General features: G+C 41.5%; 1 protein-coding gene across 1 annotated transcript in view; it reads left to right on the top strand.

Annotated features, from left to right (window-relative positions):
- Positions 1–15,840, top strand: part of LOC138600738 (pyruvate carboxylase, mitochondrial-like) — a 354,400-nt gene that overhangs the window by 63,172 nt on the left and 275,388 nt on the right. Inside the window, exon 10 of the mRNA XM_069672230.1 lies at positions 12,517–12,635. Within this exon, the coding sequence (XP_069528331.1) occupies positions 12,517–12,635 (119 nt within the window). The remainder of the gene's footprint in view (positions 1–12,516; positions 12,636–15,840) is intronic.

The following is a 15,840-nucleotide window of genomic DNA, read 5'->3' as shown; positions in this document are numbered from 1 at the left end:
TTAAAAGCAGCTTTGAGTGGTTGCAAGACTAGAAAAGCGCAAGATAAGTGGAGCCCATTTACCTCTTAGCATTTATGTGAACATACTGATGTTAGCGTTTAGCTCAAAGCATCGTTGTGTTTAAATACAGGCACTCGCATGGCTTTGGACTTGTCTTTTAAGTTTTAAGTCAGATTCTGAAACATCAAAAGACTCAGACTTCCTCCTCCATAAGTTGTTTTAAATACAGACTTAATTTGTCATTCATATTGTGACTGCTCTTATTTGAGGCACACTTCAGCAGTGCGCGAGTTGTACTTAAGACTTTATGACAGCAGAAGCAGCATGGGGCAGGACTTGGAATTTAAAACTCACACAATACCCCTGTTGCAAACATATTTTTAACAAAGTTGGGTGTTCTTGTCCCAAAGTGAGAACCTGTAAGTGTGCACTGTGTAATACTACTGACCATACTCGGCAAACACTCACACATGAGGTCATTTGGGCATCAATTCAGGAGGGAATCTTATTCTGTTCCAATAGTTTGCCAGAATTTACGACATAAGTGAAATTCAATATATATATATTGAAAGTATCAATATATTGTGGTTTTAGCTCTCTCCATCCCTCATACTTTTCCTGAAGTATGTTTGTTGTTGTCCTCTTTATGCTCAGCGAATGAATCGGCCTCAAAATGAAGCTGCGATTGTGGAAGATATGAGACGGAGGATGACCTGAATCTTAACTACAGAGTCAGAGGGCAGAAGCGAGAGTATGAATCGGCATGATTGAAACTTAAAGCCCGAAATGAAGGGATGAATACATGAATTGGTAAACGGACGGGAGGGATTCCGGTCAAGCCTCCGTTCCATTACAGCTGGGATGAATGTGAGCGTGTGGGTGCATATGGGGACTGTGCGTATGCTTGTGTGTGTGTGTGGGTGTACACATGCGGGTGTTCATTATGATAGCGAGTTTTGTGCGCCTCCAAGGCATGTTTGTGATATGTGTGCATGACTGTATATGTTTGTGCTTTGTGGTTGTGTACATTGTGTGCTCGGGTGGGTGAACACCGCAGCTTTGGCAGCTCCCGGCAGCGGAAGGATTAGAGAGGTGGCACCACTGAAATGGAGCTGATCTGTTTGTGAGAGCAAGTGTGTGTTTGTGTTATTCTCCGCTTGTATCAGCGATGAATCGGATGAGAGTTGTGTGAGTCTGAAAGGGAATTGGATCAGATTACAGAAAATCTTGGCACCAGATTAACTGCAATCCTCACTAGAGAGGAGAGAAATGAGAGAAAGGAAAGAAGAGAGATGTGAAGATGAGAGGAGGGAAAGGTGGCACGCTCTGTAGGTTCTGCTTATGTAATAACTGCAGGGTTAATGTGACTGTGAGCCTCTCAAGTTGCTTCGTGTAGCACCTTTAAGCAGCTTTATTTCAGATGTGATTCCCTCATGTTTTATTATACAAAAAAAGAATCAGTCTTTAAGGTCAGCTGCTATTTCTTTGCTGTGCTGCTTCTTTCACATTTAAGGCCTTTAACTGTTACGGTCCTAATCATTACAGAACTCCTTCCCTCCTTATTGTGACCGCGTGCGCTTTTTCTCTGGGCTTAACTGAAAATTAGGACGTAGGGATTTCTACCCCCAAATTTGTTGTCTTGTACTGTAAAGCAACCCAGCAAGTTCCCCAAAGGACAGGTTCCAATTTTAGTTAAAAAATGTTTTCAAGAAGGGATGGAGGCACATTAACAGCAATGTTCCTGAATGTGCAGAGTTCGCCAAGAGGCTCATCTGTAGACCCTGGACAGATTCTCTGAGTCACCCTAACAAACATAAAAACATAGTATGAAATTATAATTACAAAGTTATTAAAATCAATTTAAAACATGCAACACAGAGGCTCACATTACACGATATACAACCAAACAAAAGAGAATGATGTTAATAAATGTATGACTAAATGATACCACCTTGTGCTGCATTATTAGGCAATGTTACTAAAATATGCAAAGCAGAGGCACAGACATAAAAAACGTGCATATTACATAGCGACAAAAATAACGACAGGTGACAGCAATCAGCACTACAGACAGCAGACTGAACAGTATTGGCTTCCCACGATTAAATAATTGATTGATGGTGATGTTTAAAATGCGTGCTCAAATCAAGGGCCGACTAAACTAACTCCTCTCCGCCAGGGGGCGATCGAGAGGTTTTGGCTTCAGTTATTTGGGAACTGGCATGTCGTGTCATGAGCGCCTACTTTGCAGCGGCAGTTTAGAGTTGAAGAGTAAACAACAGAGACCTGTGTTTCGGTTCAATGAGTAACCATGTTAATTTGCGACCTTCAGCTGAATGCGTCTCTGGTTGTCGTAGTTACAGCAGCTGTTGAAAACGGGAAGAGAATACGTAGATGTCCTCGTGAATGCCTTTTTGTTGTTTTTCATCACGATCTCAAAGTATACTTACCGTAAAATCCGGAATATAAGTCGCACCGGAATATAAAAACGTGTATATGTAACGTGTAAGTTATTTCAACAATATTGTCAATTTATTTTAATTTAAAACACATTCAAAAGACACACATTACAGCCATCTGTTTTCGCTATATCGAGTTTGCAATCCTGCTAGCTACCGGTGCTGTAGCTAGCGGTAGCTGGCAGCCTACGGTAACGTTGACTGTTGTGAGGGTGGCGGCTGTAATGGCGGTCATTACGGTGCATGTCCGGGACGAAGCGTTGGCAACAATCAAGTTACCGTTAGTTTTCCTCGCCTAAAACAGTGAGGTAAACAGCACTGCGGCATTTTGTAAATGGGAGACGTTGTAGCGGCTTGGACCCGAAAACAGTTCAATGCGGAGATGTGACGTCACCACTTAAAAATTGGATAGTGCCATCGTTTGGGTAAAATACCGTAACACAATAACATACCTCTCTGCATTTTATACTGGTATATTGGTTGCACCAGTATATAGGACTCAGCCAATTTTTAGATGAGAAAAAAAAGTATTAAAAGTGCATCTTATACACCAAGTTTTACGGGATCTGTATACCTGCATATGTGAATCGGGCTTCATTGATTATGTGTTCAAAACAATGCAGTCCGCTTCCAGAGTACTTAAAACCCTTCCCGTCAGTCTGCTGGTTCTGAATGTCACCCTGCAGCAAAATTACAAGCCGTGCTGCACCACACACACATTCACACACACAAAAGCACATACTAATGTGACCAGACACAGCCATTTAACAGGTCAGTACCATCGATTGCACGATTGATTTGTTTTGTTCCCTCTGCTCCGTGATGCACATCACACATAAAGCTGAAGAGCATGTACCGCATTCCTCCGACTGCCCCTGGACATTTCATGACCCAGCATGCACTGCTTTCTGGTGGCTGGATGTAGGGCATTGAGGGACACGGCAGGGGAGCGGAGTAATCGAAAGGCAGTGTGTGCGGTGCGCGGTGAATCATCAATATCAGTGCTCCTCACAGGATTTGCATGTAGTGACAGCAATCTGACAGCCTTTCCTTCTTTAGACAAACTTAATGTAGAGTGAGAGCCGACCGGATGATCGCTGTGTGTGTGCATGAATTGTCTTATTTTCAAAGCAGTGTTAGAGCTTGATTTGATTGAAAATCTGTGACAAATAAAGTTTCTCTACTCTTTCTCTCCATGACTAATCCAAGCCAGGTTTCTACTTGTAACTTATTTCTTAGTTCAAAGACAAAATGATTGTTATGCTCAGCACAAACCCTCATCTGCGAGCATTCTTTGCCTGTGTGTCCTTGCAGAAATGAGACCGCAACAAGGACCTCAAATAAAGATAAAGCTCAACACATAATAGATACTTTCCTGTATGCATTCATGCAGACTTTATCAGAGCTGACATGAGCCAATATTTCTCTGGAGAGAACCAAAAACACGTCTAATGCAGTGTTTCCCACAGGTCTGAAATATACTTGTGGTGGTAGAAAGAAGTTTTACCAATGTGAGAAATAAACTGAAGTGTTATTGTCATCAACTGTTATCAATGCCAATCTTTTAATAGTACATTTTTATTAATCTAATCTTACATGTGGCCTGAGAAAATCCTGAATACAATTGTTTGTTTGCTTGAAGTTTAAAGGAGAAGTTTGGTATTTTTAAACCTGGGCTCTATTTTTTACACATTTGGGTGTCGAAATGACTCATAGGAACAAAAACCAGGACGGTGGTTCAAATGCCTCATCTTCATCGTCGATCAGGTAAATATTCAGCCATGGCAATTGAAATATATTCTTGCCGTCCAACTCTAACTCACGTTTCCACCATCCTGTTGAGATAATCTCGACACCTGCGTGATTTCAGAGCGAGACCTCTCCTCGAGCGAGACTTCTGTTTCTGGTTACACAAAAAAGATCCTCCTCTTTAAAAAAGGGACGATCTTTGTAGGGATCATTTCCGTCCAATGTTGGACATCTGGAGTAACAATCTGAGCAGCAGCGGCAAAAACAAGCACTTTTAGTGGACATACTTTGATCGGGCGCAGTTGCCCCAGGAGATTATGTTGCAGCCATTGCGGCCGTATTGCGGCTACGGCGGAGGACATCTACTGGTTTTTGTTCCTATGAGTCATTTCAACACCCAAGTTTGTAAAAATAGGGCCCAGGTTTAAAACAACTGAACTTCTCCTTTAAGTTTAAATGATGATAATTATTATTGATAAATTAACTGCTCTGTATTACATCCCATGGCTTAGTGCTGGAAGTCGCCCAGGATTTACTCCACACAGGTGGTAGGAAGCAGCGTAAACTGTAACCTTGAGACGACTACTTTGTCTTCCATAAAGTAAATGCTGCTTTGCTGGTGTTTGTTTACTTTGCACTGAAAGCCCAACTTTCACCGCTACGCCATTGATTGTAAGTGACACGTTTATATTTAATTCCCTACCAACTCAATGTTTCATCGTAATACGTAACGTTAAATCACTCAGTTAATATATCCGGCGTGTACTGCTGGGTGGTGAAGTTTGATGTGATAGCTGCGACTTTTTTTCGGCAGGGTTTGCAGACGGGGTATCCGTCCTTCTGAATAACACCCAGGTCCTTCTTGGTGTACTTGAAATGCACCCACACTGCCGACCCACACTCGTTACTTTGCGAATGACTCTTTACTTTAAAGCTGATGTAGCATAGCCTCCATGTCTCTTGATAAGTACGTCACATGAAGCTGGTGTGCCACAGGTGTCACTTTGTTTTCGTTCCGTGCAGGATGCATTGCTTTAGCTGGTCCGCGCTTGAAAAAATATCCACAGTTTGCGGGTCCTCAACGCAATACACGCGTGTGCGTTTCTCCTTTTCTTTGCAGAGCATGTGTGACTTTCAGTAGGTGAAAACTCCCCGCGATATCGGAACAAACAGGTAGGGGAAGGGCTAGAGCCAGGGGAGATTGCCCAGTGCCACGACTTTATCGATCGTGGATAGTGTCGCTCTCTAAAATGGGTCGCCATCTACTTTGGCGGCCGGCCCAAGTAAAGTCTTTGTGTGGGACACCCTGTAGTGATTAGTAATATGTAGAACACCAAGGCTCAGCTTGGTGCTAGAAACTCCACTGATTAGCAGATGCAGTTTTTTTTGCTTAAAATGAGAATATAATGACAATAACATCATATTCTTAAATTAGTGTGGTTGGAAAACTGTCATCTCTGGCATGCTTTAACGTGGTCTCTTTATGCTACACCATTAACATAACAATGGGCTTACCTGGCACTCAGTTGCGAGTGTGGACACATTAAGGCTCATCAAGACTTGCTGAATCAAAGATACAGCAGCTCCACGAGCCAAAAGACATCACAATGCTAATGTTCACACACTTACAGCAGCCAGTGCAACTTAAATCCCGGGCATCGCTCTGCTTAGGCAAAAGATTAGAGAATGTGCAGCGCTAGCAGAAAACATGACCACGCACGCACACACAAGATACTCGTGCAAACAAAAGGACAGTATGAGCACTTCTCCAAACTGCCATCTTTAATCTTTTCAGGGTTACAGACGACACTTTTAATGTAGCCCTCAGCAATGAATTCTATGTGTACTTTGTCCCTTTGCTATCTCACAGTGTGGATTTACATTTTTCCAAGGGTGGCTAACAATCTAAACACGGCTGCAATACTGGAGAATAAGGTTTTGCACACAATACGAAGAAGAAAAAATGCGTGATTGGATAATAATGAGTAGGAAGCAATAAAGAAAGATTCTGGAGTTGCAGAGTGGGTTCAAGGAAAGGACTGACCAACATGCACCAAAAGTCACAGCCTCTTTGCTACTGTGAGGCAAGATCCTGTTTTGCTTCGGGAAATACAAAGAAGACTTAATTGCCGGAAGATTTTCTCTAAACCCTCATTCTGAATGTACATTAAAAGGAGGCCTCATATCAGGGACAGACTGTGGAGGCCACCTGGGTAAACTAAAGCAGCTGAGTCACCCAGAGACTCTGCTCGCCTTGTGATAATTATTCTCCCGGAAATAATTATTTGACAAGTGCGCGATCATGAAGTATGCAGTGGTCAGCAGCGACGTTTCAGGCTTAATATATTCCAAGAAAACTTCATACCTTCTTTTTCTGCCGGGCCGTACAGAAACATCGATTTAAGGCAGGCTCTGCTCCGATCTTGCCGACAGCAGCAACAGAGACTTCAGGAGGATTTGTAAGATCAAGCGGCATTCTCTTTCCTTTGTTCCCGCTGCAGCCTCACCTTGTGCAGACATGAGTGAAGTCTGTTGTGTTCCCGTGTGCAGTCGCTAAAAACTACATCAAATTGTTTGTCCCGAGATGCTTGTACTTGATGTGGACCGCCGCTGCACTAACCCGTTCCTGCCACGCTTGAAGTTTACCATTTGACATCAACACATTTTGCTATCCTCCTCGGACATCTACAAGGCGTTTGAGCCTTCAGGATAACACGCACACACTCAAGGTGGCCAAAAAGAAAGAAGGGAAAAAAAATATAGTCTTTGCACTCTTGTCTCTATGCCGTGTCTACTCTGCCACTCCATTGTGCTGATAAACGATTTCACTCAACGTTTTCCACCGTTGGAGGAATTTTCTGGCACAGTGAGGAGCTGTGGAGCAAAAAAAGGAGAGAAAAACTGTCAAGAGTCCTTGTTGAATTTAAATTTTTACATCCTAAAACTACACTACATGCAAATGATTTCAGGCTCAAGAGCTTGGAGAGAGAGAGAGAGAGAGAGAGAGACCCGGGAGAGTGACAGTCCCTCCATCATTGAAGTCCTCTGCTATTCTTCCCCTCTGCTTCTCATGATCACTCCAGGTTTCTTTTTACTCCCAACACACGCTTTTATTCCTTTCAGTCCTCATTTGATCCATCTATCAATCATCCTTTTAACTCCCTCCCTTTCTCTGTCCACATACACTCACCCCATTTTACTCCAATTACTCATGAGTTGTTCTTAATGCTTTTTGTTTCACTCTCTTGCGCTCTCTGCGCTGCATACTACCAGCTATCTGTCTCTGTCACTTCCTATTCAAAGCTATACGCCACCGTACATTCATCAGTGCTTGGATCGTTTACGCACCCACACACAAACACACACACACACACTGCGGTCAGAAGCATGGAGCTAATTCTGTGTGTGTGCTCTTTAAAAAATAAAAGCATGCAAGAGAGTTGGTATGCATGCATTGGACACCCGGAGCGACCTCGCCCTGTGCTAGCACAGCCCCATTGACTTTGCTGTCAGACCTTATAAACCAGTGACCACTCAATCTGTTACACTGGCTGCTACTTCACTCACTGACTCAGAGTGTGTGTGTGTGTGTAAGAGAGAGTGTGAGTCCAATATGGAGTAAAAAGTATTGTGTGTGCATTTAAGTCCTTGTATGTGTGTTTGTGTGTGTGTGTGAAGGCTGGAGTGTGTCTTCTATTGTGGTACAGTTTATAAATGAGGCCTTGGGTACTAGCTACAAGTATTTTTAATCAAAGGCTGCATCGAGAGCGTACACACACACACACACACACGCACACACAATGAAACATTTGGCTGCACACGGAGAAGGTTAAGAGAAAGGTGACTCAGGCTGATAATTAGCATTTTGTGTGCGAGAGAACACGCGGAAGAGTAGCCTAGCTGTTAACATATACAATCAGTGTAGTGTATATATGGGGTCCTCTATGTGTGCTTGTGTTTTCCAATTCCAACTAATTTCTCCTGGGGTCATGGGGTTCTGTATTAATCATTCCAACAGCTGGCTAATAGGAGCTCTGCACACACACATGCACGCACGCACACACACACACTCACACACAACCTACAGAGCACTAGGGTGAGGTTGTGTTGACCCTGTATATGTTTTCTGTCCTTGCATGTGTTTTGGTTTTTAGGATGTGTGTGTGTGTGTATGTGTGACCCCTTTAATGGGTCTCTGTGGTGAAACCTGTGAGGAGCTCCAGATTTCATAAATGGGACTAATTTCTCTCTGCTGAGAAAACCGCTGACTGTGTGTGTGTGTGTGAATATTTTTCCACAGATGATGTCTTACAGTGAAAATTAATGTGTTGGTGTGGGTGTGTGTGCTCTGCCCCTGATCTGTGTCTAATTTCCTCTTGAGGTCAGTCCTCCTCACAACAGACTTAATTATACTAGTTATGTGCTTAATGAGAGGCTGAGGAGCTCTGAGCAGGTGGAGTTTCACTCAGGTGAAACATTTGTTTACATACCTTTTGAATCATCTTCTACAGTCAATCGGGATCGGCTGAATCTTTGAAGTGTCTTATCTTTCTTCTTAAAGTAATAATCTCAAAGATTTTCATTTATATAAATGTCTATTAAGTCACTATCTATTGCTGAATGAGGCAACACAATGGTGAATGAGCCTACGGCCCACTGATGAAAGCCTTTGCGTTTGCAGTATATCGTATTATTGCGGGCTAGGTGTCATAAATCACAAGCGGCGCCCGGCTAGTGATGTGTTTTTCATCACCAAGCAGTGGTTGGTCTGTCAGAGGGTAGGCGGAGCTGAACAAACAAAGAAAAGATCGATGACTACAGATACATCTTCAAAAATAAGTGAAAATCCAAAGAAAAAGAAACAAATTGGATGCTCAGATGAAGGCAAACAGTCTAAAAAGGAAAGCGACCGTCAGCAAGTTACAACCTGAGCCAACCTGGACGTCCGGTTATCTGGGACATATGTGGCTGCAATTGCCTTTCATCTCCATAGGGTGCCGCCAAATCGAACGAAAGTGAGATCGTCAAGATTATCACTTTTAACTGTTAGACGAGCCTTCCTGCAGATCTCCATCCCTGTCTTACACTTTTGTTTGCTGTCTCTTGTCTTTTATTTTTTTCATTTATTTGTCTTAATTTACCCATTTATATTATTTGTGTATGTGTTTGTGAAGCACTGTGCATTTTAAGCTCTTGAAAGTTTTAAAAAGTGCTATAAGAATACAGCTTAACTTCCATCCTTTGTTGCTTTTTTATGCATAACGGATTCGTCATTCTACCTGCACCCAACAATAGTTTTGAGCTCTATTTCTCGGTTGTTTTGTGATATTTAGGCATCATATTCTAATAGCTGCAGTTTTAGCTCGGGGCCATCTTTGTTTCTGCAATCCATCCCTCCCTTTCCTCTACCCATTTGATTGTGTTGACGTTTGTGCTCGCCAACTGTTGGAAATCAAAGGAACCCTGACGACACTAAGCCTGTTCCACAATTAAAGACTAAAAATGCATTTTTCTGTTTGAAGATGAGAGGGAAGGAACTGCTTTGGAATCATTCTTCCCATTTTGCTGATTTCCACAAAATTAGCAACACTACAAATGGGAACCAAAGAAAACCAAAACACTAAACTTACATGAACTGTATGATAGTTTCACAGAGATGTAGGTGGTGCAGTCTTGTTCACATCTGTGCCTCTGGAATAACAAGATTTGCTGTTTCGCAGCTTGTTTTTTGAACATTTGATTGCCTTCTAATTTCACTCTAACGTTTGGGTGTTATTTTCCTCCAATATTTCTATCACTCAAACTGGGGTTTATGTCATAATAGCTTTGATTATAGGCCTAATCAGTGATGTGGCTGAATCGGATCTGCGGAACTTAAATAAGCTGTGATTGGTTAAATTGGTGAAAATGTTTGGAACGCCAATCAGATCGCTTCGCCTAAATCATCCGTGTAATTTGTGTAAACCTGCCTAGCCTCCAATTTATGATGATAATAATAATAATAAAACTTTATTTATATAAAATTTATGTAGCAATTACACTCTGCCTACAGCTCCCACTGGGCAAAATGAAACTGGAGCTTAAACAAGCCAAAGTGGAGTTTTGAAGGCTGAGTGTGAAGGTGCTGATGTCGCTCTGCTTACACGCTCATTTCCTTCAAAATGATGATGTTTACTCTGAATGGAGGTGTGATCACCTCGTATAAGAAAACCCCTGAACAGTCCATGCTGTATGATGCAGTTTTAGAAGTACAGCCTAATTAGACGACATGATTACATGTTGATTTTTTTCTCTTCAGTCTGAACAAATGGCAGTTATTCACTGCATGCTGCATCATATTTTAGTTTGAGGCAAATCCACTGCGCAGACGAAACCACTCAGTGTGGGGAGAAAAGTATGAAAGAATAATGAAAAATCAACCACTGAAACAAGCCATAATGAAAAGTTAAAATGGACATTACAGCCTAAATGGAAATGCCCAGCCATCGGTACATGATGAACATGTATAATTAAAACTGAAAGCGATACACTGAGTAGGAGAGAAACCGTGTCTGCAGAGATGACCAGTGATGGGCTTCTGCTTTTTCATCGTCTTATAAATGGACAATAAGCAATCACACTGGCCTTTGGATTGTTTCAAAGAGCAGTGAAATGCGTTTTTAAACGGCACATTTGCAAACCACAGAGCTGATTAAATAAGGAACGTTTCTGTTCAAAGAAGAGACGAACATCTTTCGCCAGACAAAGATGAAGTCCTCTATCAAAGCCGTGCTTTGTTCCCTTTTAGAGGCTCTGTGTTACAAACTGAGGCACATGGCTCATTACTGCCGTTTAAGTCATGATATTCAGTTCAGGGATGAATCGGAAATATAAAAGATTTCAGGCACTGATTTGCTTTTAGCAGTTTTTTCATCTCAATCTATTCGGCTTCACTTCCTAGTGGTTTCATCCATTACGTCTGCCACCACATTGTGTACTAAGCGGCTCCAACACACACTGCTATGTCATGGTTACTGTTCAGTTATGTAACGTTTTCATGATACAACCAGGACCATTATCTTTTACTGTCTATAATGCCGAAACCTAACCACAGGAAAGTTAAAGGGTCAGATCGGCGATTTTCAACCTCAGTCCTATCATCCATTATGGAGAAAAAAAAAAAGGCTCTGTGCCTTTGGAGGTTGCTATCCGCTTCTCCAATGGGCCACCAGACTACGTAAAACGCGTCATCTGGCGGAGGCCAGGGAGCTAAACTACACTTTCTCAATCTAGGATGCCCGCCTCCAATGTCACGTCTCGTTCAAAATTGTCAGGTTTGAAATGTTGACGGTATATTCTAGTCATGTTTCGGGCTCTGTACCGTTCTGAGCCATTGCCTGCAGCGAAAACGGTGGTATTTCACTCCAGCGCCTCACTCATTTTAGTTGCCAGAAATTGCAAGAAAACCAAAAACACTTTGACAGTGAAGTAGCATTTAGCATTGGTAGTGACCAGTGTTCAGGTAAGAGCACGGAGGCCTTCGTTGTCAAACACAGTCATTATGTTTCCTCATATTAAACTGTATCATTGGTATTTCTATCCATGCTCATTATTATTCAAAGTGTCTATGGTCAGAGGGTGTTTGTCATACGTTCTACAAATGGCGGAGCCCTCAAGGCCAATTTGTGATTTGACTTTATAAATATTTTTTTGACTTTATAATATAATTGACTTCACTTGTGTACGAGTTAAGACTGCGAGATGTCGGTGTTCGCTCGTAAGATGATTTTTGCGTCGGGATTGTTTTGTCAAAGTAAACGTTTCCTCCTTATGTCGATTAATAAAATCCAACAACCTCATTTGTATGCAAATGAGTCGTGTGTCAATCTTACTTTAAGGTGACAGGTCTATTGTCCATTATTTTCCGTGTTGTGCCATGTGTGCACTGTGTGACATAGTTTAGAGGACACATTTATGTCTCTGAATCAACACTGACAAATTCCAGTTTATTCATTGTACCTGCAGTAATTGAGCTTGAGATTGCACTGGGGAAGATGGTCTGTTATGATTATGGCATCTATAAATCCCCTTTGATTAATAATCAAATTGATTTATTACAGGAAGATTATGAAAGAGTCCTCCTCTGTTTCTTCATTTTAAGTCTTATTATTACAGAGAGAAAACAGGTGCTTTTGTTCTTTTGCTTTCATGCCTCATTAACATGAGTGAGTGCTCCTTTTTCAGTGTTTACACAACTAAGAAGATTACTAGTTATGTAGTTCAGAGAGATAAAATAGCTATTCTGACATGTTTTTTTTATTTGCTGCAGGTGGGGTATGAGAACGCCGGCACCGTGGAGTTCCTGGTGGACAGACATGGCAAACACTACTTCATCGAAGTCAACTCTCGACTGCAAGTTGAACACACGGTCACCGAAGAAATCACTGAGTAAGTAGCAGATGTTTACATGTGAGGATGGGGTTTAGGCAGGTGGGCAGCTGGAATGTTGTCAGTGTGTGCGCGTGTTTGGCATCAGCTGTCCACAAACAGGTGTGCAGCTCCGAGCTGAGCTGGTTTCCACTTTGAAAAGCCGCATGAAGTAGAGAGTGAAAGTTGCAGGAGAGGTGTAGGCTGAATCGTGAAGAGCGGAGGCAACTTTAAAGTCTGTGAGACGGAGGAAGAAATTGACTTGAATAAATTCTGAGAAGTAGACAAGGAGAGGAAGGAGGGAAAAGAAAGGACTGACAGAGAGCTGACAAGTAAAAATAAAAAAAGAGGGTGTCGGAGAAGAGAGACGCTGGAACAGGTGGAATCAGTGAAGAGAGAAGCTGAGAGATGAGGTCAGAGAGGGGGTGAGAGACTATAGCGATGAAGGAGAGAGAGAGGATAATGAAAGAAAGAAATAGCATTCCGCTTCACTGATGACCTGTGAGATTTAGTCGGCCGAATCAACACAGATGGGTCTCACAAACACACACAGGTACAGGTGTAAAGGCCCTTCAGCCACACACACACCCTTAAATCTGAGTGTGTACACAGGAAACTCCAATTGCACTAATTCAGATTGGATTTCCCGCATAACAATCTCAATTAATGAATTAAGCTGACAGACGTACAAATCAGTGCAACTCATATCAGGAAGTTGTAGGCAGGGGGGGAAAAGATGATTCCACCTGTTCCTATGGTAACCAAACATGACTGACAAGGTTGTTAGCTGTGTTCTCTCGCTGTCGTGATCAGCCTCTACACACCTGTTTGGCTCCTTTGATCTCATCTGTCTTTCTATCTTTATCTCTATTACGCACAGAGGCTCTTTGTTCAACTCGCCTTATTTGCATTACATCACATTGAACTGAACGCGCTCTGGATCAGTGGATAAAAATCTCATCAGTAAACATAGAACCCCTGGCGATGATCAAGTCCAACAACCTCATGTCTCTTCAGTCGATTCTGTTTCCCCTAAACCATTAATTTATTTTCAGTAAAACTGTGAAAGTCTTAAATATAAACGTAAGCAAGGTGACTTAATAATCTGAAAGACAAATATTACAGCATAATACTTGCGTTTAATTTACATTCAGCATCATTTATGTCAAGTAATTTATTTTATTTTGAAGGGCTGTAATTTATAACGTGCTCACCCACTTGCTGCATGCTCGGCGTGGACTCACGGTGCTTCTCTGTGCCTGGATGAGCTCAGCTGAAGAAACGTGTTATTAACGTAATTGTTGGTGGATTACAGCTCTTGAAACTCTTAGTGCACTCACACAGGTCCTTCAATTTGGCTGATTAGACGACTTCCAAGAACTGTGTGGGCATGTATGGATCCTCTCTGTCAATGAAGCACTTGAGCACATTCCCAGCATAGCTCCATCCAACGTCTTGTGATGTAGACATAAAGATATACTTGTGGTCAGTGTCCGACGGGAGAAAAAATATTGAGGGATGACTCGCTGCTTTTACTGTCGACCAGGTCATTAACGTGACTCATGTAACACAAGTGTAGTGTTCCATTTTTGTGGCATTTCAATTGGCCAATCAATACTTTTATCTCCTCTGCTATGTGATATCCACTTAAGCCTTTCCATCTCTCGGTGACAAAGCTTTTATTTTGGTAGCGAACATAAGCGTATGTTGCCCTCGTCATGTCTGGACTTGTCATGTTTGTAAACCCCAGTGCGCCACTTTCTTCGCTCCGGCCAAAGTGAAATACAGGAGAACGATTGTCCTGCCATGAGTTAGGTTTGACTGCACCGCTACCGGAAACACTACAGGACTGAAGAACAGACCTCGACACAACAGGTGATACAACAAGGCATCAACTTTCTCACAGGGAAACACAATATAAATGTTTAAACTGGACTGTTAGACGCTTTGGATAAGTAAAGCCCTTTTCCCACTGGTCAAAAAACCCACTAACACCCGGGTTTTTTGCTAAGTGGGAAAGGCTACGACCGGCATTCAGACCCGGGTTAAATGACCCTGCGGTAGATCTGGGTAATTTTTGCCTCGGCATTGATGTGAACACAAAACCTGTGTCGACACGCTAATCTCCTTATCCCTCTGGCGACATGCTATGCTCCGTCTGTAACTTCTGCGACTCCTTGTCATCTCGGCTACAAATTCCACCCGTCTCCGTCCGAGCACTCGAACATTGTTCCTTTATTTTGGTTACAAGTTACTTTTCTGATTCAGATTAATAATACAAAATATAATAATGACATGATGTTGTGCTTCTCTTTATTTGTTGCTAGGGGAATACAAAGGGTACCTAACAGAATGTAATACATAAAATGTATATAGATCAATTAAAATGAGCTAAAATCTGCTTTATCAATTGCAACAATAATGATGGACACATTAATGCATCAATAATAACAATAAAATAATATACAAAATGGGCCGTTCTACATAATAACCACTTTTTTCTTTGGTACTTATAAGTATAATTTTATGTTTTCTGTACTTTTATTCAAGTCATTTTTATTGCAAGACTTACAATTTACTACTTTAGGTTAAGTTACAGATCTGAATACTTCTTCCACTGTCACTGTTTTTTTTAATAGCCTATCAAAAGGCTTCAAAAGGCTTCACTTGCGTACTACAATAACATTTTTCTTCTGAGGACACATGCAAGTGCATTGTTTTGTTTTAATCCATGAATATATATATGTTTCTTCCAAGAACACTCGGTGCCTGATTGAGGCCTAACAAATGTGATGGATCTGAAGTTTTTCAACTGATTAATTAAAAAAAAAAAAAATTGAACTTAGTTTTCATCCATGTTGACACCAATCCCCTTCCTGAAAGTGCTTCGTGTGGAACCATTAGCAGGACTGTTTGTTGTTGCATTAACATCACTATCGTCTATCACTCATACTATCGAAAAGGCCCATTCATAAAAACAACCTTTTTGGTGCTATAGATTTTATACATTAAAGGTTAAAGTGTAATTCAATTAAAAAAAAAAAAAATAATGAAATAAAATTGATTCTGTTTTTGTCTTATATTTATTGTATTGAAGCATCTTTCGATAGAGCAGGTTATTTGTTGTACAGCATTAACTTGCACAACAGTAGACATTCTTTACAAGTTTTCATCCTGATGTTTGTTTTTCAGCCAGATTGGTTTCATTTCTCACTAAAATGAAACG

This window comes from Semicossyphus pulcher, unplaced genomic scaffold, assembly GCF_022749685.1.
Source record: "Semicossyphus pulcher isolate SPU_LCO1_2020_fin unplaced genomic scaffold, fSemPul1.0.p SCAF_21, whole genome shotgun sequence".
NCBI classification, from domain to species: Eukaryota; Metazoa; Chordata; class Actinopteri; order Labriformes; family Labridae; genus Semicossyphus; species Semicossyphus pulcher.
The sequence above is the reverse complement of the archived record's forward strand: the minus strand, read 5'-3'. Positions and strand labels throughout refer to the sequence as shown.